Source organism: Sciurus vulgaris, assembly GCF_902686455.1.
Source record: "Sciurus vulgaris genome assembly, chromosome: 17".
Taxonomy (NCBI): domain Eukaryota; kingdom Metazoa; phylum Chordata; class Mammalia; order Rodentia; family Sciuridae; genus Sciurus; species Sciurus vulgaris.
Window position 1 is genome coordinate 51,723,007 of NC_136478.1, and position 22,785 is coordinate 51,745,791.

Sequence of the window (22,785 nt, forward strand, 5' to 3'; positions counted from 1 at the left end):
AATCCAGTCTCAATGAAAGACCCCTGAATCCAGTCTCTCATCCTTTATAATATCAATAAAATCCAGGACTTGAATTCTATCATAGACCCCAAAATCCATACCAGGGGGGTCTCTTCTCAATCTGGTACTGTCACAGGAAAGCAGGGAGCTGAAACTCCAAACCTCCATTCTTGTGTTTCCATGAAAGAAGATTTAAAGTCAGACACCAAAAGTCATGCAAGAGAACTTTATTAGAAGTGAAAGTGAGGTGAAAATAAAGTAAAACAAAACTGAGGCTTACGCAAGAAGCACTCCAAAGGGAGAGAGTGGACCGTTTTCAAGCAGAGAATGACAAAGGAGACAATGCTGTCCCTAATTTTATTACTATTTGACGTCTACCAAGAGAACTGGGGGCCACCTTCTGTACTCTTTGCCAATCGGGTGTTTCGGTTCCTCCTTTACATCTGGCAGTGGGGTTTTTGACCTTAGTTGGTCCTCTCTGGAACTATCATGGTGGCCATCCTGTTTGGGGGGATTCATCTCCAAGTCAATCCTGTGTTAATGTGGACACTGGGCTGGTCAGAAGTTACCTTAGGCTAGAGGGAGGCTGCGTTTCTTGCTGCTCCGCAACACCGGATTCAAGCAGAGGATATCTGTTTCTCGGTGAGGCAGTTTTTGCTGCTTATCAATCCATCCCCTGCTCTTTACCCCATTTGTCTGCTGTGATCACCTGCAATCTGCCAACATATCGACGCCTGTTTTGAGAGCAGATTGCTCACTGTCAGGCGTTTGTCATCCGCCATTTGCCTGTCTCTCGCCTATCCATCGCCTGCCTTGCCCCTATCCATCACCCAACGCGCGAGGTTCACCTCCCGATTGTCCAACAGCTGCCAGCAGATTGACCACAGACCGCCAGTGGAGAACCAGCTGCAAGCTGCTGCCTGGAAGTTCACTGTTACAGTACCTGCAGGTTTGATTACACGTGGCTGCCGCCATTTTGAGACAACAGCCAGGCCCTGTAGAAGTTACCTTAGTGTGCCTGCACTACTAAAGGAATCTTCCTTTTCAGACAAATGGAGACACTTATAGCCATAATTCTTAGGTTTACATCAACACCAATGGACCCTGTCAAGAATTTCCACTTCCTGCCGGGTATGCTGATGCAATCTGCAGTAGTCATGATGTGGAGGCTAAAGCAGGAGGATCAAAAGTTCAGGGCCAGCCTCAGCAACTTTGCAAGACCCTGCCTTCAAAATAAAAAGTTAAAAAGGGATGGGATATAGCTCATTGGCAAAGTACCCCTGGATTTGATCCCCAAAGTTCATGTGTTGGAAACTTAAGCCTCAAATTCATGTCATTGGTAATTGGAGAGGGGCCTGTGGAAGGTCATTAGCCTTAGATGTATTCATGAGAGTGAGCCCCTATGATGGCATCTGTGACTTTATAAAAAGAAGAGAGCTGAGCTAACACACTTGGTGCGTCTCACCAGGTGACACCTTCCACCATGTTAAAATGCAGCAAGAAGGCCCTCACTGAATGCCAGCACCACACTCTTGAACTTCACAGCTTCTAGAATTCTGAGCCAAATAAACTTCTGTTCTTTAAAAAAAAAAAAAAAAAAAGGATTAGTCCCATTAATCCTTTTTTCTTGACATGATTCCCAACTAGCTCCTTTTGCTTCTGTTTATTTTCTACAAATTAACTTCCACACTTTGCTTTCTCATCTGCTTTGGAAGTAGTTTAAAGAAGGCCCCTAAAGTAATTTAAAGAACACTCATGACTTTGCCTGCATTTCACTACTCATCACTAGCTTCTACCTAACAGTACCTCAAATCCAAAGCTCGGGTGATCAGACATGAAAATACTCTAATGTCCTCAGTTCTGCACTTGATCTCTGTTGGTAGCAGCAAATCAGTCATTGCTTGGAACTCCACAGCCTTGGACAGCAAAATGCCATTTCTGGGAATCTTTCCATGGGATGGTGCTAAATGATACACCCATTTACCCATTTACAGGTGACCACTGTTAATGGGGCAGATTCCAAGTCTGGCATGGAATTTATGGGTAAAATGACTTTGCACACAAACACCTGCTGTCTCAGGGTGAAAGAAATATGGCCATGCTCAACAGCCTTGAGGAGTCAGCTGCCAGGAGCTAGAGAAGATATCATGCAAGTAGGTATGCCCAATTACCCTGTTCCTGCTTGACTTTGCTTTTGTTTACGTTGAAGAAGTTTTTCTCACAATAAATCCTTTTGATATGGTTTGCCCATATAAAGTGAGTAGGCTGCAGATGACCAGGGGTTCATCCACTCTCCACACTAATTACACTTTGTCAGAGATCAGATGGCACCAGGGCTGATACACACACCAAACCCTACTATTAACCTATAATTGAGTTTTTGTCTTTATTTTATATATTTCTTATATCTAATCCCCTCATCAGTACAAGTTCAGGGAAACTTAGTAAACATCACACAGGTCATAATATATATCCTGCCACCATATATCAACAGTCCTAAGACACCTCCTATTCCAGTGCTGTGGATTCAGCCTGGAGCTCCACTACCTGTTAACCTGCTTCTTGGCTACAATTTTTGTAACTTCGTCTGCCACAATCCACACAGTATCAACAAAGGATTCTCGAGTAGGTGTGACTGGAGAAAAAGAAAATCACAGAGACAAAGAAAGCACAGAGACATTATCAAGCAAAGATGGGACACTCTGATAGAGGAACAGTGACCCAGAACAAGCTCTGTGAGTTTATTATATAGTTTATTATATAGTGTCTAATAATCAGGAAGTTAAACTATAGGGGCATTATAAATTGTCAATGTTTGTGAGTAATCAAGATGCTTCTTTGTGCACTAAAAAGTTACAGAGCTAGAAAATATTTTTTGCAGCTACCCTACTGTTTCAGTGCTAGGAACATTCTGCGGCACCCAGGAAATCCATTCTCCTGGAACTTCTGATATCTATTAGCATCACAGTCAAGAGTGAAGGCTGAAAAATCCTCACCTTTGGAAAGGAATGTTTCCCAGGCTTGGCTTTTGTTGACACCAAAAGAATCAGCAGATGACCAGGGGTTCATTCGCTATCCACACTAGTCAAGGTTCATAATGGAGGGAGTGACTCAGATAGGAAAGGAAACAGATCATACATGGAACCAAAGGTCAGAGTTTTATCCCAGAGTCAATAAATGCAAACCACCCAGCCATCACACCTACCAGTAACTCTACCACCATGCTGGACTCTGAGTTGCTTCTGGTGGCTTTGCTGGCCTGCCTGAGTGTGATGGTGTTGACGTCTGTCTGGAAGCAGAGGAGTCTCCAGGGGAAGCTGCCTCCAGGTCCCACTCCACTGCCCATCATTGGAAACTTCCTGCAGCTGGAAAAGAATAAGATATACAGCAGCTTCATGAAGGTGACACCAGGCAGGGAGGTGGGTGGAACTGGTGGGCATGGGGGCTGCCCAGGTCCACAGTGGCTCTGTGGCAGAGGGTCAACCACAATGAGTCAGATTCTGAGGACATAGGAGTTTTACAGGTTCCACAGCCAGTTCCTAGTCAGGAAATTCCAGGTCTTGGGATTTAAACCCCTTGACTGTCAGAGCCTTGGAGAATTGCAACCCAGACCCTGACATGAAGGAACTAGAACAACACAGGGAATGAGCCCTCTAACCAGCACACCCACCCCCAACAGATGAGCAGAAACTACGGCCCTGTGTTCACCATTTACTTGGGGACTCGCCGGGTTGTGGTGTTGTGTGGATACAATGCTGTAAAGGAGGCGCTGCTGGATAAGGCTGAGGAGTTCAGTGGGAGAGGCCAGCAGGCCACCTTTGACCACCTCTTCAAAGGCTATGGTGAGGGGGACACGGTGTGGGGTAATGTGGGCAGGTGTATATGGTATCCTTAGTTTCCCCAGCTTTCTGCTTTAACCCACCTGCCCCTCCAGGTTGTAGAGACATTGCTCTTCTCCACATCCCGATCCATTGTTGCCTCTTCCTGCGTTCACTCTGGACTGCCTTAAGCTTTCTGTGTCCCCATTTCTCCCTCCCTCACTCTTCCTATCTCCCTCTTCCCTCTCAGGACATGTCTCTTCTGCACTTGGACTGACCCATTATCTAGAAGATCTCAACATTTCTCTATTGGCATCCTGCCCTTCTAAAGTTATAGGAAGTTTTTATCTTTTTGCCATCCTTACCTTCTGTGACTCCCTGTGTCTCTTTCTCCCTTTTCCTCCCTTCCTCATCTTCTGTCAGAATCTCACACCACGTCTGCTTCCTCTGTCTACTTGTGCCCTGTCTCATCTCCCAGGCACTCAGTTTCTCTGTCCTCATTTTTCCATCTCCTCCAGCTGTTTACAACATTGTCAGGGAGGAGCACACACCCAGGAAAAGAGAGTCAGGATCCCTGCAGAAGAAATAAGATGCAAGACACTGTTGGGAGAGTCGACCTGCTTTATTCAGAGGCAGCAGCAACGTTTAGTCAGCCACCAGCCAGTTCCATTTGGCCCCTAGCCAGCCCCTAGTCCACTCCCCAAGCCATTCCCATAGGCTTATCTTATATGGAGGCCAGAGAGGCACAAGGTCAACAGGTTGCATCACTGGTCACATGTGCACAAGCAAATGTTTGTGACCCTGGTACACAACTGAATCAGTGTTTGTGTCCTTGGCTGCTCACTGGAAACCACCCCACAGAAGCCTTAGCAAGGGAGCCTAACTCAGCCATGTGCTGCTGCCCTACAACCTGCCCAGCTCCTGTGTCTCCTCCAGCTCCCACAGTCTCCCTTCACTTCATTCAGCCCTCTCCCCCGTCCTCCTCCTTCCTTCCCCACCGTGGTGTGTCTCTGCACCTCTTTCTCTCCACCTCTCTGTTTTGCCTGGGTCTCTTCTCCTGACTGTCCCCTCCCAGGCCGTCTCCTCTTTCTGGGTGTGTCTGACGTGGGCTCTGAGTTGTAATCATGAGGCTCCCTCACGCTCCCTCTGGATCCGTCTTTGTCCCACTGCATTAACCTCGGGAGCCTCCTGGGGGTGGGTCATGGATGGCGGGAGCCTCTGGGTGACCTCTGCCCTCCGTGTGCTCACACCCCAGGTGTGGCCTTCAGCAACGGGGAGCGCACCAAGCAACTCAAGCGCTTCTGCCTCCACGTGCTGCGGGAACTCGGCGTGGGGAAGCGGGGCACTGAGCATCGCATCCAGCAGGAGGCAAACTTCCTCATCGAGGCCCTGCGGAGCACACGCGGTGAGCAGGGAACCCCAGAGTGCTCTGTAAGCAGAAGGGAAAGCCCCATGCTGATGACCTGGGTGGTGGCCTGGGACTGTGACACAGCTGGGGAAAGGCTCCTGTGCTCCCAGCTCTGGGGTCTGATGCCTCCCATATACCACCTAAGGTCCCTCCCACATCCCACCCCTTTGATTCTAACCAGGGAAGGGGAGAGGTTAATGTGGTACTAGACAAAAATATGTGTCACTGGTTTTCGTTTTGAATGATGTAAGTGCATCTGATCAGTGGATGCTGGTCATGCACCCAGGTTCACAGAGTGGGGATGGACCACCTTCCATGCTCTGAGGTCCCTGGATACTTAAACACATTTTGCCTTAACCTCCAGCCAAGGTCCGTGAGGAGATTGACCAGGTGATTGACAGGAACCAGCAGCCCAGCTGTGAGGACCGAACAAAGATGCCCTACACACAGGCAGTGATCCACGAAATACAAAGATTCGCAAATGTGGGCCCCTTCGCCATGGCTCACAGGGTCACCAAGGACACCAGATTTCGGGAATTCTTCCTACCCAAGGTGCTGGCCTGCCCCACACAGCAGGACTCCAACTCACCTCCTGGGACCCCAGCACTCCCTCCCAATTGGAGGCTTTCCAGGCCTCTAATACAATACTCTAATACTCAAGGAATTCCTCAATCACCATGTGCCTTCATGGTTCCCACCTACAGATTCCTGCTCCCCATGTCTCCCCCACACTTAATGCTTTGGAAAACTCACCCCAGTCCACAAATCTTCTCTCTCAGAGCACATGAACCTCCAAGTCCTCCCAACTTGCTTCCTTTAAAGACATGAGCAGGATATGCCCCGAACTCCTGTCCTAGGACACACACACATCTTCTCTGAACTTCCTGAGAGACAGTAGGCTCATGTCCTACAAAGCTCTCCCAGAGAAGACCCCAAGTACCTCACTTCCCATTTCCCTTTACCTCCACCACAAAATTCCCTCCATCCCCAAATAACACTTCACTGCCTTCGGTACATATATCTCAACTTGTCAAATCCCACTTCCTCTCACCTGCTAGGGCACTGATGTGATCTGTATGCTGGGCTCCCTGCTGAGTGACCCCAGGTTCTTCTCTACCTCTGATGATTTCAACCCCCAGCACTTCCTGAATGACAAGGGGCTGAAGAAGGTTGATGCTCATGTGCCCTTTTCCATGGGTAAGAGACCAGGTGGCTCACACCCACCTGGACTTCCCTCATCCCAGATCTCCATCCTGCCTGAGCCCAGCATTTTTCTCTAGCTGAGAAGTTCCTCTTGCCACTTGAGACAACTACTTGCAACCCCCATCACTCCCAAGCACCAAGTGTCTTTTTCCAGGCCACAGAGAAAAGTAAAAACCCTTTCCAACATGAAGGAAATCAAGGTTCACAGTAAGAAAAAGTTCCTTCCAAGGAAATACACACATACACAGACACACAGACACACAGACACACAGACACACACACACACACACACACACACACACAGATCTTTAGACGCTCAGAAAGGAGAAGACAGCACATAGGCCATATATGAGAATTTATTTGGGGAACGATGCATGGCCCCATTGCTATAGCCCTCCATGGACAACCCCATCCCATGTACCAGGGAAACTGACACTCAGAGAGGAGTGGAGCCTTCTCTTACTCTCTCAGGCCAGAGTAGAGCAGCCTTTCCTCCCAGGGAGAATGCAGCATGGATCTGGAACTGGGAAAGGTCTGCAGTAACACTTGGCTTCACCTCCACCTGTCCTCCTCTCCTCCCCAGGAAAGAGGAGCTGCTTGGGAGAAGGCCTGGCTACCATGGAGCTCTTTCTCTTCCTCACCACCATCATGCAGAACTTCTGCTTCAAGTGTTCCCCGGAGCCCCAGGACATAAAGTTGTCCTTGAATCACGAGGATTTTGCCAGGGTCCCACCAAACTTCACCATGAGCTTCCTGCCACGCTGAACCACGGCTGTGCCAGGGCAGGGTGAGCAGGCCCAGTGAAGGGTGGGAAGGAGCCAGGGGAGGGTCCAGTGGGAGGGGTGGGACTAGGGGAAGTGGTGACTAGGAGCAGGAAAGAGGGGAACAGGTGGATGGGAGAAGGAAGAGAGCAGACTACTCATCTAGCTAGAGACAGATGCTGAAGTGCTGGGATGAGGGCCAGACCAGTGAATACCAGCCATAATACATTCATCAACTATTCTGTGTCAGCTTGTGCTAAATGAATCCTGATCTACTTGGTTAATACTCAGGAACCCACAGAGAGGGGAGGGGTGTTCATCCCCATTTTACTAGTGACCCAGCTGAGCCTTAGAAAGCGTAAGCTTCTATCTGAGTTCACACAAAACAAGTCTCACAACATACCTGAGCAGAGGTGTGTGCCCACAATTTTTTGAGTGGCCACTAAAAGTCACCCCTTACAAAATAAAATCTCAGTAAGGACATAGTGTTTATCATACCAAGAGAACTGCCCTGTCTATGAGTTTTTCCAGAGCCCTGGCAGGAAACTGGCTTCACCACTCACTAACCCACAGTCTCACCTCAGTGTGCACACTGTGAGTACCAAGGCATAAGAGTCTGTGCCACCCTCATGGTAAGGCCACTCAGTCGTATCAGAGTCAAACTGGGGTGCTGGCATCAGGCCTCTTCGTGGTGTGTGTGTGTGTGTGTGTGTGTGTGTGTGTGTGTGTGTGAGAGAGAGAGAGAGAGAGAGAGAGAGAGAGAAACACTTCAGACAAGACCAGGAAAATTTCTGTTTGCACACAGTAATGAATGTGTGTGTATTCACCCGGAGATGTGCATACAAATGTAGGTTTGCAAGTTCTCCCCAAGAGATTCATGAACAAATATTCTGACATAACTTTATGAAGGTCAGGCTTTCTCTGAGGGATCTTGCATTGGCTGTAGCAGTCAGATACATGTATCAGAGTCACCTGCAGAATTCAAGGGAGTTAGGACAAATCCCCTTAGACTTGGATGCTTTGAGAAGTGCATCCACTACTCATTTGTACACATCATCCCAGGATTTCTGTGCCCTAAAAGAAAGGCTAGACACACCCATGTGTATGCACACACATGAACCAACCCCACACATGACTAGAACACTCATTCTGTTATAAGGACCATGCTGAAGTCAAGGCAACAAACCAGCCTCTGAGTCAGCTAACAAGTCAGTATCTAGGTAAGCCCACATCTGTGCAAAGGGAAGTCTCTTTAAGAGTCCTCCCAAAACCTCCATTTGGGCCATCTTAGAATTGTTCTGTAACAAAAATGTCACATCCTAAAACCTTCTGAGTCTAAAATTCAGAATCTTGCAATATGAGATGCCTAGAACCCTAGAGTCAGACTCTGGACGACTGGTGCTTGGAACTCTGGTGCTCCCGGTTTTCTTGCAGGAGAGGCCCTGCCCCTTCCCCACATATCTGAGATCAGCTTTCCAAGCACCTCTGTGGTAGCAAACTTCAGTCCTCTGAGTGGATCATTCTGAGAAAGGGTGAGGAGAGAAAGGAGGCCCTGGAGCTAACCGGGTCCTGATGAGACACACCCACCGGGGAAGGTCCTGTGACTGTGGCCAGAAGCCTTTTCCCTCTAAGGAGGCAGAGGACAGGAAGGGCAGTGTCAGGTCCATAATCCTCAAGCTTTCATCTGTGAGAAGAGAGCAGGAGTCCTCAGGCAGCCCTGGGGGACTGAAGAAGTCCCATTCTAGCCACCACCCCCTGGCTCACAGCAGGCACGCGGACACTCTCAGGTTGGAGTTCTGCAAGGGCACAGCTCCAGCTGTCCTGGGGTTGAGATGGGAACAGCCCTGGATTCTGGACCAAATTTGCTGCCAACCTCTTGGGTCTTCCTGATCCTTCCTCTGGCCTCCCTTCTCATTTGCATTCTTCCTTCCAGGAGTGAAGGGAAGGTTGACACAGTCTGTGCTGGGGAGCTCGAAAATCTCAGTAGCTGCAGGAATGTGAGGGTGACATGGGGGATATTTCTCTGTGGCTTATTTTCCACCACTTCTTCCCCCAACCAGAGACCCTCACCCACAATGACACTTGTGTGTGCACACACACACACACACACACGCACACCAATATACACACATTTGTTCTTGTCAGAGTAACACCACCAAGCAGAGTGGGTCGAGTGTCTTCCGTGAGCCAGGTGCTGTGTTAAGGCCCGCCTACTAGTTTTGTAGGGCCGATGAGAAAAAGCACAACAAAGTGGGGGTCTTACCAAACACAACTGCATGGTTGCATTGTTCTGGAAGTTAGGGCCTCAACGTCAAGGTGTCCACAGGGCCTTAACCTGTGAAGTGTGTCAGGCAAATGTCTGTCTTCCTCCTGGTTTCAGGAGGCTTTCTGGAAATCTTTGCCTTTCCTGAGGTTGCAAGTGCATGATCCCAATCTCCGCTGCCATCACGTGACACTCTGCCTGTCCTGTGTCCCTCTCCTCTTCATGGTTCCCTCCATGGGCACCTTTTATCAGGACAGCAGTCATACTGGATTAGACGTCCACTGTTACTTTTTCGATGTGAGGTGTCCCCAAAAGCTCACAAGTGAGAAATGTAAGAAGGTTCTGAGAAGAAAAGATTAGGTTAGGAGAGTCTTAACCCACCCAGTGAATTAATCACCTGATGGGACTGAGTGGTAACTGAAGGCAGGTGGGGTGTGGCTGGAGGAGGTGGGGATTGGGGGGGCGTGGCTTTGTGGTATATATTTGCATCTGGAGAGTGGAGGTACCTTTGCTTTCTGATCAACATGTAAGGTGCTTCCTGTGACGGGGTGACAGATTTGTCTTAGGAAATGTTACAGGGCAGGTTATATGGGCAATGACTAAACAGACTCCATTTTTCTCTGAGACTCTATGTTATGTAGGAAATGCTTCTCCCATGACAACGGCCACCTCTGTACCCATCACCAGTTACTTAGCATGACATGTTTAGCAACACAAAATGACAATTCTTATATGATGAAAAATTGTTCTCTTTTTGATTCCTATTTCTCCTAAACAATGCACCGTGTGAACGCTGATATCAACAATGATTGTGTGGATGTTAGTCACCATTCATTAGTTTGTACCTAAGTAGGGTCATTTTGACCCACTTCCCCCTCTGCTGATGATTTCAGGTCTCAAGATGTTAGTTTGTAATTTTGAACCATAGCAACAGACACTTATGACTGATGTACTGACTTTTGGTAAAAGAAGCCCAGCAACCCTATGGTCAGGGTTGTTCTCCCAATAGCCATTTTTGGGGCATTGTGTGAGACAGTCAGCCAACTCGATTAATAAAGACTGTCAAATTGGGACTTCTCAGTGGTGATCGGTCTGCTCTGAAACTTCACCCATAACACTTCCCTCTGCCACACTCTTCTGCCATGATGTTCAGCCTCACCTTGAGCCCTAAGGAATGGAGCTGGCTGTCAATTGACTGAGCCTTGAAATCATGAGGCCCAAATGAACTTTTCCTCCTCTGCAATTGTGTTCTTTGGTCACAGTGTGGAAAAAGCAGAATGAAATGCTATTTCAGAATTATTTCACTTTAAATATATTGGCAATGACCCTATTTCTAAATAAAATCACATATTGAGGTAGTAGGGGCTAGAAGTGGAACATATGTTTTGGGGGTTTTCCTTTTAAACCAGAAATTTTAGACCAATAAAATTTTGCCCTGGCAAGATTGTAGGGCAATCGTGTAAACTGCCAATATATAAAAGCCTTTCTTACATACTATCAAACACTTCAATTGGCAAACATATTCATAGAGATATTATTTATAATTAATTTACCTAAATGATTTTTTCCACATTTTTATTGGTGCATGATAGTTGTACACATGGAAGGGATCTACTGCTACATATTTGTACATGGACAAAATATACCAATATAATTTGACCAATATCACTCCCCAGCCTTTCCCCTCTTCCTCTCTACCTCCCACCACAGGTACCTTTCCTCTACTGATCTCCCTCTGATTTTTAGGAGATCCACCCCACCTTTGTTTTCCTTCATCCTCTAGAGCATCTGCATAGTAGAGAGAACATACAACCCTCAATCTTTTGAGTTTGGCTTATTTAACTTAACTTGATGGTCTCTAGTTCCACCTATTTTCCTGCAAATACTGTAATTTCATTTTTCTTTATGACTGAATAAAACTTCTCTGTGTACATATAACACATTTTCTTTTTCCATTCATCTATTGATGGGTATGTAGGCTGGCTCCATAGTTTGACTATTGTGAATTACACTGTTTTAAATATGGTGATGCATGTATCACTATAGTAAGATGATGTTATTTCTTCAGGTAAATACCGAGAAATGGTATAGGTGTGTCATATGGTGGTTCCATGCCTAGTCTTTTGAGGAGCCTCCATAATGATTTCCATAGCAGTTGTACTAATTTACAGTCCAACCAACAGTGAAAAATTGCTCCTTTTTCTCCACATCTTCTCCAACATTTATTCTGACTGGTGTGAGATGAAATCCCAGTCTAGTTTTGAGGTGCCCTTCCCTAATTGCTAATGTTGTTGAACACTTTTTCATGTTTTTGTTTGCCATTGGTGTTTCCTCTTTTGAGAAGTGTCTGTTGAGTTCATTGATCCATTTATTAATTGGGATATTTGGGACTGTGCTGGCATTGGAATTCTTTAAGTATTCTACATATTAATTCTCTGTCAGAAGAGTACTTGTCAATGATTTTCTCCCATTCTGCAGTTTCTCTCATCACATTCCTAACTGTTTCCTTTGCTGTGCTGAAGCTTTTAATTTGATGCCATCCATTTATTAATTCTTGACATTATTTCCTGAGCTTTAGAAATTGTGGGAAAGTTGTTTCCTGCACATATTTCTTGGAGGGGTTAACCCAACATTTTCTTCTAGGAATTGCACAGTTTCTGGTCTAATGGCAAGGTCTTTGATCCACTTTGAGTTGATTGTTGTGCAGGAGGAGAGAAAAGGGTCTCGTTTCATCTATGTATGCATAAACAGTTGTTCCAGCCTTATTTGTTAAAAATTACATTCTTCATAGAACTAGGAAAAGCAGTCATGGAATACATTTGGAATAATAAGAGGCCCCAAATAGCCAAAGAAATCTTTAGCAAGCAGATTGAAACAGGAGGCATCCCAATATCAGACCTTAAACTGTAATACAGAGCCATAGTAAGGAAGATGGTGTGCTACTGGCAACAAAACAGGCACGTAGACCAGTGGTACAGAATACAAGACACAGAGACAAACCCGCATAAATACAGTTATCTCATACTAGACAAAGCACCCAAAACCTTCACTGGAGAAAAAGATAGCCTATGCAACAAATGGTGCTGGCAAAACTGGAAGTCCACGTGTAACACAATGAAATGAAACATCCATCTCTCACCCTGCACAAAACTCAACTCAAAGAGCATCAAGGATGCAGGCAGTAGACAGAGACCCTGCACCTCACAGATGAAAAAGTAGGCCCAGATCTTCCCCATGTCACTTTGGGATCTGACTTCTTAACGAGATTCCTAAAGTGCAAGAAATAAAATCAAGAATCAATAAGTGGTATAGAATAAATCTAAACCTTATTCTTAACAAAGAAAACAATCAATCAAGTGAAGAGAGAGCCTAGAGAATGGGAGAAAATCTGTACCACATGCAACTCTGATAGAGCAGTAATCTCCAGGATATAGAAAGAATTTTAAAACCACACACACACACACAAAAAAAATCCAGATAACCCAATCAAGAAATGGGCTAAGGATCTGAACAGACACTTTACAGAAGAAGAAGTACAATTTATCAACAAATAAACATTCAACTTATCTGGAATTAGAGAAATGTAAATGAAGACTACTTGAAGATTTCATCTCACTCCAGTCAGAATGGCAATTATCAAGAATACAAGCAACAATAAATGTTGGCAAGGATGTGGAGGGAAATGTTCATTCATACATTGTAGGTGGGACTACAAATGGTGCAACCATTATACAAAGCAGTGTTGAGATTCCTTGGAAATGTTTTAATGGAACCCCCATTAGACCTAGCTATCCCACTCTTTGGTTTCTACCCAAAGGTCTTAAAATCAGCATGCTACAGTGATGCAGTCACATCAATGTTTATAGCAGCTCAACTCACGATAGCTAAACTATGGAACCAGTCTAAGTGTCCTTCAACAGATGAATGGATAAAGAAAATGTAGTGTATATACACAATGGAATATTACTCAGCCATAAAGAGAATAAAATTATGGCATTTGCAGGCAAATGGATGAAGTTGGAGATTATAATGCTAAGTGAGATAAACCAATCCCAAAAAAACAAAGGATGAATGATCTCTCTGATAAGTGGACAATAATAAATCTAAATTTTTTACTGTATTATTTAGTTCTATAATTTCTCTTTTAGTTTTTGCTTGGAGGATCTATCCAGTGTTGAGAGACATGTGATCAAATCACCCAGTATCATTGTGTTGTGATTTATTTGATCCTTGAAATTGAGAAGGGTTTGTTTGATGTACATATAACCTCCATGGTTTGGGGCATAAATATTTATGACTGTTATGTCTTGCTGCTGTATATTTCCCATAAGCAGTATGAAAAGTCCTTCTTTGTCCCTCCTGATTAACTTGAGTGTGAAGTCCACTTTATCTGACATGAAAATGGAAACCCCAAATTGTTTACAAGATCCATGTGAGTGATGTTTTTCCCGTCCTTTCACCTTCAGTCTGTGGATGCCTTTGCCTGTGAGGTGAGTGTCTTGGAGACAGCATATTGTTGGGTCTTGTTTTTAATCCAATTTGCCAACCTATGTCTTTTATTGATGAGTTTAGGCCACCAATGTTCAAGGTTATTAATGAGATATGATTTGTATTTCCAATTATTTTGGTTTATTTCTAGTTTTAAATTTGGTTAAATTTCTCCTTTGCTTGACTACTCCTTTAGTGTAGTTCCTCCCTTTGCAGGTTTTCACTTTTTTTTTTTTCATTTCATCTTCATGGAATATTTTGTGGAAAATGTTTGGCAGTGCAGGCTTTCTAGTTGCAAATTCTTTCAGTTTTGTTTATCATGGAAGGTCTTCAATCCATCTTCAAATCTGAAGTTTAAGGTTGCTGGACATAAAATTCTTGGTTGGCATCCATTTTTTTCAGAGCTTGGTATATGTTGTTCCAGGACCTTCTAGCTTTGAGAATCTGGGTGGAGAAAACAGCTGAGATCTGAATTGTCTTCCCTCATTATGAATCTGACACTTTACTCTCACAGCCTTTAAAATTCTATCCTTATTCTGTATTTTTGGCATTTTTATTATAATGTGACTTGGTGTGGGTCTGTTGTAATTTTGTACACTTAGGGTCTTGTGAGCCCCCCATATTTGATTCTCCATTTCATTTTTAAGGTTGGAGAAATTTTCTGATATTATTTCATTGAAAAGATTGTGTCTTCCTTTGGTTTGTATTTCTGAGTTTTGTCTATACTGATAAATCGTAATTTTGTCTTTGGGTTTTAATCTGTGGTTCTTGGAAGTTCTCTTCGTGGATTCTTAACATCTTCTAAGTCAAATTTATTTTCTCCCTTTTTTAACTTTCTCACTCTGGTTTATTTCACTTAGCATGTCTTTCCCTATTTCCATCCATTTACCAGCAAATGCCATTATTTCATTCTTTGTGATGGTTGAATAAAACTCCATTGTATATACAGAACACATTTTTCTTGATGCATCCATCTATTCATAGGCATCTGGGTTGATTCCATAATTTGGCTACTGTGAATTGTGCTGCTATAAACATTTCAGTTTGGTAGCACTATAGCATGGAGATTACAGTTATTTTGGAAAATCACCAAGGAGTTAGCTGGGTGACATGAGGGTTCCATTCCTTGTTTTCTAAAGGATCTCCACACTTTTCAAAGTGGTTGAACAGATTTGTGGTCCCACCAACATACAAGTTTGTTTATTTTATTTTTGCAGAATGCATTCTGATTCACTGTGCACGAATGAGGTACATATTTTCATTTCTATGGTTGTACATACTGTAGATTCACACCTTTCATGGAATCATACTTGTACATAGGGTAATGATATTTGTCTCATTTCACCTTATTTTACCCCATCCCCTCCCCTCATTTCCCTCTACACACACCAGTGCTCCTCCATTCTTCCCTTATCCCCTACCCCCATTATGTATCAGCATTCACTTACCAGAGAAAATATTTGGCCTTTGGTTTTTTGAGATTGGCTTATCTCACTTAGCATGATGTTCTATAACTCCATCCATTTCCCTGAAGATGCCATATTTGTCTTTATTGCCTGAAGAACTGTCTTCCTGGTCTAATCTGTTCATGATGCTTTCCATTGAATTTTTAATTTGGTTTGTTTCCTTCATTTTGAGGATTTCTGCTTGTTTTTCTTTTTTCAGAATCTCTGCAAATTTATTGCAGTGATCTTTCACTTCCTGCATTTTCTCTCTGATTTCATTCCTTACACTGTCTTTATACTGTACATTCTGTATTCCTTCTCTGATCCTTCTTCTACTGTGGTGTCAATGGATTCTTATTGGAGTACCTTGGATTGTTTGGGGAAATATGTTCCCTTGCGTTTTCATGCACTTCACTGGATTCCAATTGTTCTGGAGATTTTAAGTCAGCACACCTCCAGCGCCCAGTACTTGCTGGTCCACACTGGAAGTCAGAACCTTAGGAATCTCCCCTAGGTTCCACTGATGTGTTGGCAGACCCAATTTTTGGTCCCCTATGTCAAATGTATGCACGTGTGTTGTATACCACAGGGGCTTGTGTGATAGGGGTGAAGGGCACAGTGTCAATAACCACACAGACACCGGGAGCCAGGTAAGAGCAGGCGAACTTGTAGCTGCTGACTCGTTTATTGCAGAAGTTTCTTCTTCTTTCATTGAGTACCTATCCAATCAGTGTGTCAATCAGCGGGTCATGCCACTCGAAGCCACCAATCATTTAGTCTCCTAGAACCACCAATCACTTGAGGGTTTTGTATTTTGCACCAATGGGGATATATTTCTTATTCTATATGACTCCACATTTCTCCCTTTTCTTTCTTTCTTTCTTTCTTTTTTTTTTTTTGTATATTACTATATGTCCTCTAGCCAGGAGTGACACTATAGTTCCACCAGGTGGCCAACCTGCCTGGACACTGCAGGAGATAAGTGGCTGTGCCTGTCTTTGGTCATCTCCCTCTGGAGATCTTAGCCATCATTGACTACCAGCCATCATCAATCCTGAGAGTATAGTACAATTTATAATGGTAGCATGTTGATGTAGAGGCCTTTTGGAGTTTTTTGCTGTTGTTTCTTTTACTTCCTTTTTAGTTGGTGTACATCATCATTCTAGAGTTCATCATCATTATTAGGTGGCTCTGCTCCCTGTAATTGTACCCATTGTGGCTCGGTGCTTACAAGCATTGCCACTGATTTGCTGATGTTGTCAATTTGAACCTGTAATGAATTTCCTTAACAGCATAGCATGGCATATCATTAGAAGCATTTTAGTCAAGCACAGGTTTGACATTCCTCGCAGGTACCCACACCAGAATTTTGTTGGTTTTTGGAAAGACACAAACATAACCCCTACCTCGAGAGAGAAGGGGATGGGGCCCATGCCATTGAGATGATATGGGGTCATTCCACCTAACTAAAGGCAGAGGAGAATGAGCTGGTAAGGAGCCCCAGTGTTTATATGCAGGGGATATATAGCTCTCATCAAATGTGAGAAAATTAAGGGAAAAAAGGTCATGGACAAGCACCAAATGAGGGTCATAAGAAGGATGGGTAAGGTACTGTTTAGCAATTGTTTCCTTAAGGGTCATCTGTAGTAAGGACCACATCCAATTTTTGGAGGAGATCTCGTCCCCAGAGCGTATTAGGCATTTCAGCAATCAGCAGACGGAATGCTCCTTTTTCACCAACCATCTCTTACCAAATGACTGAGGAGGCAAACTTACGTGAAGGTTGAAGGCCTCCAACGCCCATTACATTTGGACCTTGCTCAGTTTTCCAAGAGAATTAGAGCAGCAGTAATAGCATCAATATTGGTAACATCAGTTCCTGTATCTACTAAACCTTTAACAGGTTTGCCATCTAGAAAGAAAGTCATTCTAGGCTTAGTATCTAATGTAGGCAATGCCCAATGAATCTGAGGAGTAGCAGAAATCCCTCTTACTTGCAGGGCTGAGGGATGCCCCTTTGAGAGTTTATAGATATTGCAGGAGAAAAGGCATAAGACCTGCAGTCTTTAGCTCAGAGATATCATTTTTTACACTTTGGACAGGGGATCTTTGGTCTGGGATTACTCTGTTTGTGTTTGAGGTTATTGCAAAGGGGACAGAAGCATAAGATATGACCAGGTTGCTGTCATCCCCAGCAAATAGAGAGTCCCATAGGTGAAACAGCAAAAGCAACTGTGCAAGAGGCAGACTACAGAGAAGCAGATAAGAGTTCCATGGATGCAGCAAAAGCAAAGATCGGGGCAGAAAAGGAGAGACCGGGGTCAGAACAAGGGAATGAAGGAGTTCTCTGGCGGCTTGAATCCATTTAGCTATGGATTTGGCACAGAGAGTAGCAATGGCTCATGTAATGGGGGGTGAAGGGCGCAGTGTCAATTACCACACAGACACTGGGAGCCAGGTAAGAGCAGGCGAGCTTGTAGCTGCTGACTCGTTTATTGTGGAAGCTGCTTCTTTTATTGCGTACCTATCCAATCAATGCGTCAATCAGCGGGTTGCACCACTCAAAGCCACCAATCATTTAGTCTCCTAGAACCACCAATCATTTGAGAGTTTTATATTTTGCACCAATGGGGATATATTTCTTATTCTATATGACTCCACATGTGTATTTGGTGCTCACAGATTCAGAGAGAAAACCTCATTTCCTCATCTCAGGTTCTGTCTCCAATCTCTCCTGCACCAGCCCTTCAGAATTCCCAGGCAGACTTGTCTCTTCCAGCTGGTTTTGCAAGCAGTCAGATTGGAGGGTGAAGGGTAGAGCCGGAAGGGTTTCCACAACCTGTTGTCCCCTATGTAAACCTCTCTCCAGGTTTGATTTCATCCTGGCCTCATAATAACACTGTGTCATGCAGTGTGTTTTCTGGGCTTGTATTTTGGGTCAAACGGGGGTTTGCCATGAATTGGCCCCCTCAACTGCTGGACACCAAGATGCAGCTGCAAAATTGTTCCTCCCTTGGGCCTCTGCATGACACCTGGAGAAATAGTGACTTCCTTCCCTGCACACAAATATCAGGCAGCACATGTTTCAGGTTTGTTGGACAATGTCCTTGATCTCTGAACACTTGGTACCCAGACATTCCTTGGGTTCCTTAATTCCCTTATACCACTTGGTACCCAGACATCCCTTGGGTTCCTTAATTCCCTTTTCCCTCTACTATGCTCAGGGAGGGACCATTATGACTGGTGTTTCTGGACCAATTGTGGCATTGGCTGTGTTACTGGAGATTCTTCCCTTATTTTATTCTACCCTATTCCCTGTGTCCCTGGTCTGCTAGGAATGTCCAGTTTGAAATTCCAGTAAAATCCCCCCACTTTTTTGTTCACCCCCCTTACAGAGAAGCTGCCTGTCTGCTTTCTGGTTTTTACACCATGGAGCAGCCAGAAAACAACCTCCTTTAATCTGCCATCTTGAAAAACCACAGACAGACCTCATTTTAATGACTTCTGCCATGACCCAAATTCCAAGTGTCTTAGTCTGCTTTTCACTGCTGAGATCAAAACATTACAAGAATATTTTGGGGGATAAAATGTGTATTTGGTGCTCACAGATTCAGAGAGAAAACCCCACTCAACAAGGACAAAGTATAATCTCCAAAGGCACACCCTCAGTGATCCACCTCCTCCAGTCACACCTACTTGCCTATAGGTACCACCCTGTCAATCCACTCAAGTGGATTAATGTGATTAGTCTAAGGTCATTATAACCCAATCACTTCACTTCTGAAAGTTCTGGTATTGTCTCACATAAGAGCATTTGGAGATACCTCAGATTGAAACCATAACACCAAGTAAGGTCACATACCGAGGTCGTAGGGGCTAGAAGTGGAACACGTGTTCTGTAATGGGACACATTTTTCTCCATATCACCCCTTGTACAGGAACTCATTGAAACATATAAACCACCCCATCAGATGTGCCCAGTGATGCTGTGTTAACAATGCAGAGGGGCTCACTGGGGTTTCACAGGAGGGAGAAAGGGATAATAAGTGGGTCAACTGGGATTTTTAGGGCAGTGAAACTATTCCCCACAATACAGAAATGGTAGATACAAGACATTTGCCTCTTTAAAAACTGCAACATCAAGTGTGTACGGTGTTCTAAATCATGGATTGTAATTAATAATAATATGTCAATATTGGTTTATCAACTGTCACAAGTGTATCAATTGCAACAAGTAAGATAAGTTGTTAACAACAGAGGAAGAACAGAGGGGGTATGTTGGCCTTCGATTTTCTGTTCCACTTTTCCATGAAGCAAATACTGCTCCAAAAATAAATATATGCATTGAAAAGGGTAAGCCAGTGTCACTTGCCATATGAAGACTTTAAAGAAATTCAATGCTAACATGAGGGGAGGGGGAGAATAGGAGTTCAGTGGATTCAACAAAGAGGAAGAGGGCAAGCAGGGGTCAATAGGAAAAAGAAAGACCATGGAATGAATGGTACTCACTTTCCTAATTTCACACATGAATACACCACCATGAAACTCCACATCCTGTAGGAAGCACAATAATGGAATCCTAACTAGAAAAAGGTAGACTCCATGTCGGTCTAAAATATGTCAAAATACAGTCTGCTGTCATGCACAGCTAAAAAGAATAAATAAAAAAAAAGAATATCACACGATCAAATAAGTAGACTTAGAAAAATCACTTGCTGAAATTCAACATCTGTGTATAATAAAAGTTCCCTGCAAATTAGAAGTAGTAGGTGAAGATTGCACAGCTTCATAAAGAGTGTCTGTAGGCACTCCGGCGGTGGGCTCCTCCCACAGGGCCAGATTCTCCAGCTTCTCAGAGCAGGCCTCCCAGTGAGAGCCTGTCTGCACAGAACCAGCTCCAAGTCCCTGAGCCAGCATGGCAAGCTCTGGCCCCCAGGTACCTTCAGGGACCAGGACAGGGCAGCCAGGGACTTCCCCAAGCAGCCCAGCTCCCTCCGGTGGGAAGCGCCTTTCTAGGCTAGCTTCTAGGAGCAGACTGCCCAGCCAGAGCCTTTCTACACAGAGCCAGCCACAAGTCCCCAAGCCAGCGGAGAGCTCCTACCCGCAAGCAGCCTCTGGGACCAGGGCAGGGCAGCCAGAGACCTCTCCAGGCGGCCGTGCCCCTCTGGCCACAGACTTTTTCCACTGGGTCATCCAAGATGGTGGACTAGAGTGTGACTGCATCTCCAGTCGCTCCAGAACCCAGGATCCAAGAAGGGGAGGCATTGAGAGACTCAGACTAAAATAGAGCCACGGGGTAGGATTCCCCACCTAGTGAAGCTCAGCCCGGGCGGCAGGCATGCATTCGGGCAGCTTATTAGAGTAGGGCAGGGCAGCTAGAGTCTTCCCCAGGCAGCCTGCGCACTCCAGCGGTGGGCTCCTCCCACACAGCCAGCTTCTCGGAGCAGGCCCCCCTGTGAGAGCCTTTCCACACAAAGCCAGCTCCAAGCCCTGGAACCAGTAGCGGGCTAGGGGCAGCTTTCTTCGGAAGCACTGCATTATCAAGTTACTCCAAGACTTCAGGCTACTGAAGGCTGGGAGGTGATACACTGGAAATCTACAGGGACACAATAAGCAAATAGAGGAAATCTGCAATGTCACAGAGTCCCACTGACATCAGACCAATATAAGAAAGCAAGGGAAGAAAATGTTCCAAACAAACCTAGATACTATACCAACAAAACCCAATGACAGCACAGCAGAAGAAATGTCAGAAAGGGAGTTCAGAATGTACATAATTAAAACAATCAGGGAAGCAAACAAGGAGATGAAAGAGCAAATGCAGGCATTGAAGGAGGAGATGAAAGAGCAAATTCAGGCATTAAATGATCGCACCAATCAACAGTTAAAGGAGCAAATATAGGAAGCAAGAGATCATTTCAATAAAGAGTTAGAGATATTGAAAAAAAACAAACAAACAGAAATCCTTGAAATGAAGGAAACAATAAACCAAGTTAAAAAATCCATAGAAAGCATAACCAATAGTATAGAACACCTGGAAGACAGAACCTCAGATATTGAAGACAAAATATTTAATCTTGAAAACAAAGATGACCAAACAGAAAAAATGGTAAGAAATCATGAACAGAATCTACAAGAACTATGGGATTCATGAAAAGGCCAAATTTAAGAATTAGTGGGATTGAGGAAGGCTTAGAGAAACAAACCAAAGGAATGAACAATCTATCTATTCAATGAAATAATAGCAGAAAATTTCCCAAATTTGAAGAATGAAATGGAAAACCAAGTACAAGAGGCTTATAGGACTCCAAATATACAAAATTACAACAGACCCACACCAAGGCACATTATTATAAAAATACCTAACATCCAAAATAAAGACAGAATTTTAAAGGCCACGAGAGAAAAGAATCAAATTACATTCATGGGGAAACCAATAAGAAAATCAGTAGATTTTTCAATCCAGACCCTAAAAGCTAGAAGGGCCTGGAACAACATTTACCAACAAGCCCTGAAAGAAAACAGATGCCAACCAAGAATCTTATACCCAGCAAAACTTACTTTCAGATTTGACGATGAGATAAGATCCTTCCATGATAAACAAAAGCTAAAGGAATTTACAAAAAGAAAGCCGGCATTACAGAACATCCTCAGCAAAATATTCCATGAGGAAGAGATGAAAAACAACGATGCAAATTAGCAATGGGAGGAACTAGCCTAAAGGAATAGCCAAATAAAGGAGAAACCAAATCATGTCAAAAAAACAAAAATGAGTCAAATGACTGGGAATACAAGTCACATCACAATAATAACCCTGAATGTTAATGGCCTGAACTCATCAATCAAAAGACATAGACTGGCAGATTGGATTAAAAAGAAAGATCCAACAATATGTTGCCTGCAAGAGACTCACCTCATAGAAAAAGATACCCATAGACTAAAGGTGAAAGGATGGGGAAAAACATACCATGCACATGGACTCAGCAAAAAAGCTGGAGTATCCATCCTCATTTCCGATAATGTGGACTTCAAGTCAAAGTTAGTCAGAAGGGAGAAAGAAGGTCATTTCATACTGCTTAAGGGAAGCATAAATCAGCAAGATATAACAATCATAAACATCTATGCCCCAAACAGTGGCTCATCTATGTATGTCAAACAAATCCTTCTCAATTTCAGAAACCAAATAGACCACAACACAATAATACTAGGTGATTTTAACACGCCTCTCTCACCACTGGACAGATCTTCCAGACAAAAATTGAACAAAGAAACCATAGATCTCAATAACACAATCAATAATTTAGACTTAACGGACATTTATAGAATATACCATCCAACCAAGAGTGAATACATTTTCTTCTCAGCAGCACATGGATCCTTCTCTAAAATAGACCATATA

The 22,785-nt window shown here is 44.1% G+C and overlaps 2 protein-coding genes across 4 annotated transcripts in view; both read left to right on the plus strand.

The window, feature by feature from the left end:
* Nucleotides 1–7,260, plus strand: part of LOC306648337 (cytochrome P450 2A13) — a 157,620-nt gene extending 150,360 nt beyond the window's left edge. Inside the window, exons 7-9 of one of the 2 annotated variants that reach the window (XM_079118386.1) lie at nt 5,591–5,778; nt 6,285–6,423; nt 7,013–7,260. In XM_079118386.1, coding sequence (XP_078974512.1) covers nt 5,591–5,778; nt 6,285–6,423; nt 7,013–7,194 — 509 coding nt within the window. In that variant the 3' untranslated portion in view covers nt 7,195–7,260. The remainder of the gene's footprint in view (nt 1–5,590; nt 5,779–6,284; nt 6,424–7,012) is intronic. The other variant, XM_079118387.1, reaches the window with a different exon arrangement.
* LOC306648348 (cytochrome P450 2A13-like) overlaps nt 3,165–22,785 on the plus strand; it is a 31,601-nt gene continuing 11,980 nt past the window's right edge. Inside the window, exons 1-3 of one of the 2 annotated variants that reach the window (XM_079118422.1) lie at nt 3,165–3,419; nt 3,680–3,842; nt 5,074–5,223. In XM_079118422.1, the coding sequence (XP_078974548.1) occupies nt 3,222–3,419; nt 3,680–3,842; nt 5,074–5,223 (511 nt within the window). In that variant the 5' untranslated portion in view covers nt 3,165–3,221. The remainder of the gene's footprint in view (nt 3,420–3,679; nt 3,843–5,073; nt 5,224–22,785) is intronic. The other variant, XM_079118423.1, reaches the window with a different exon arrangement.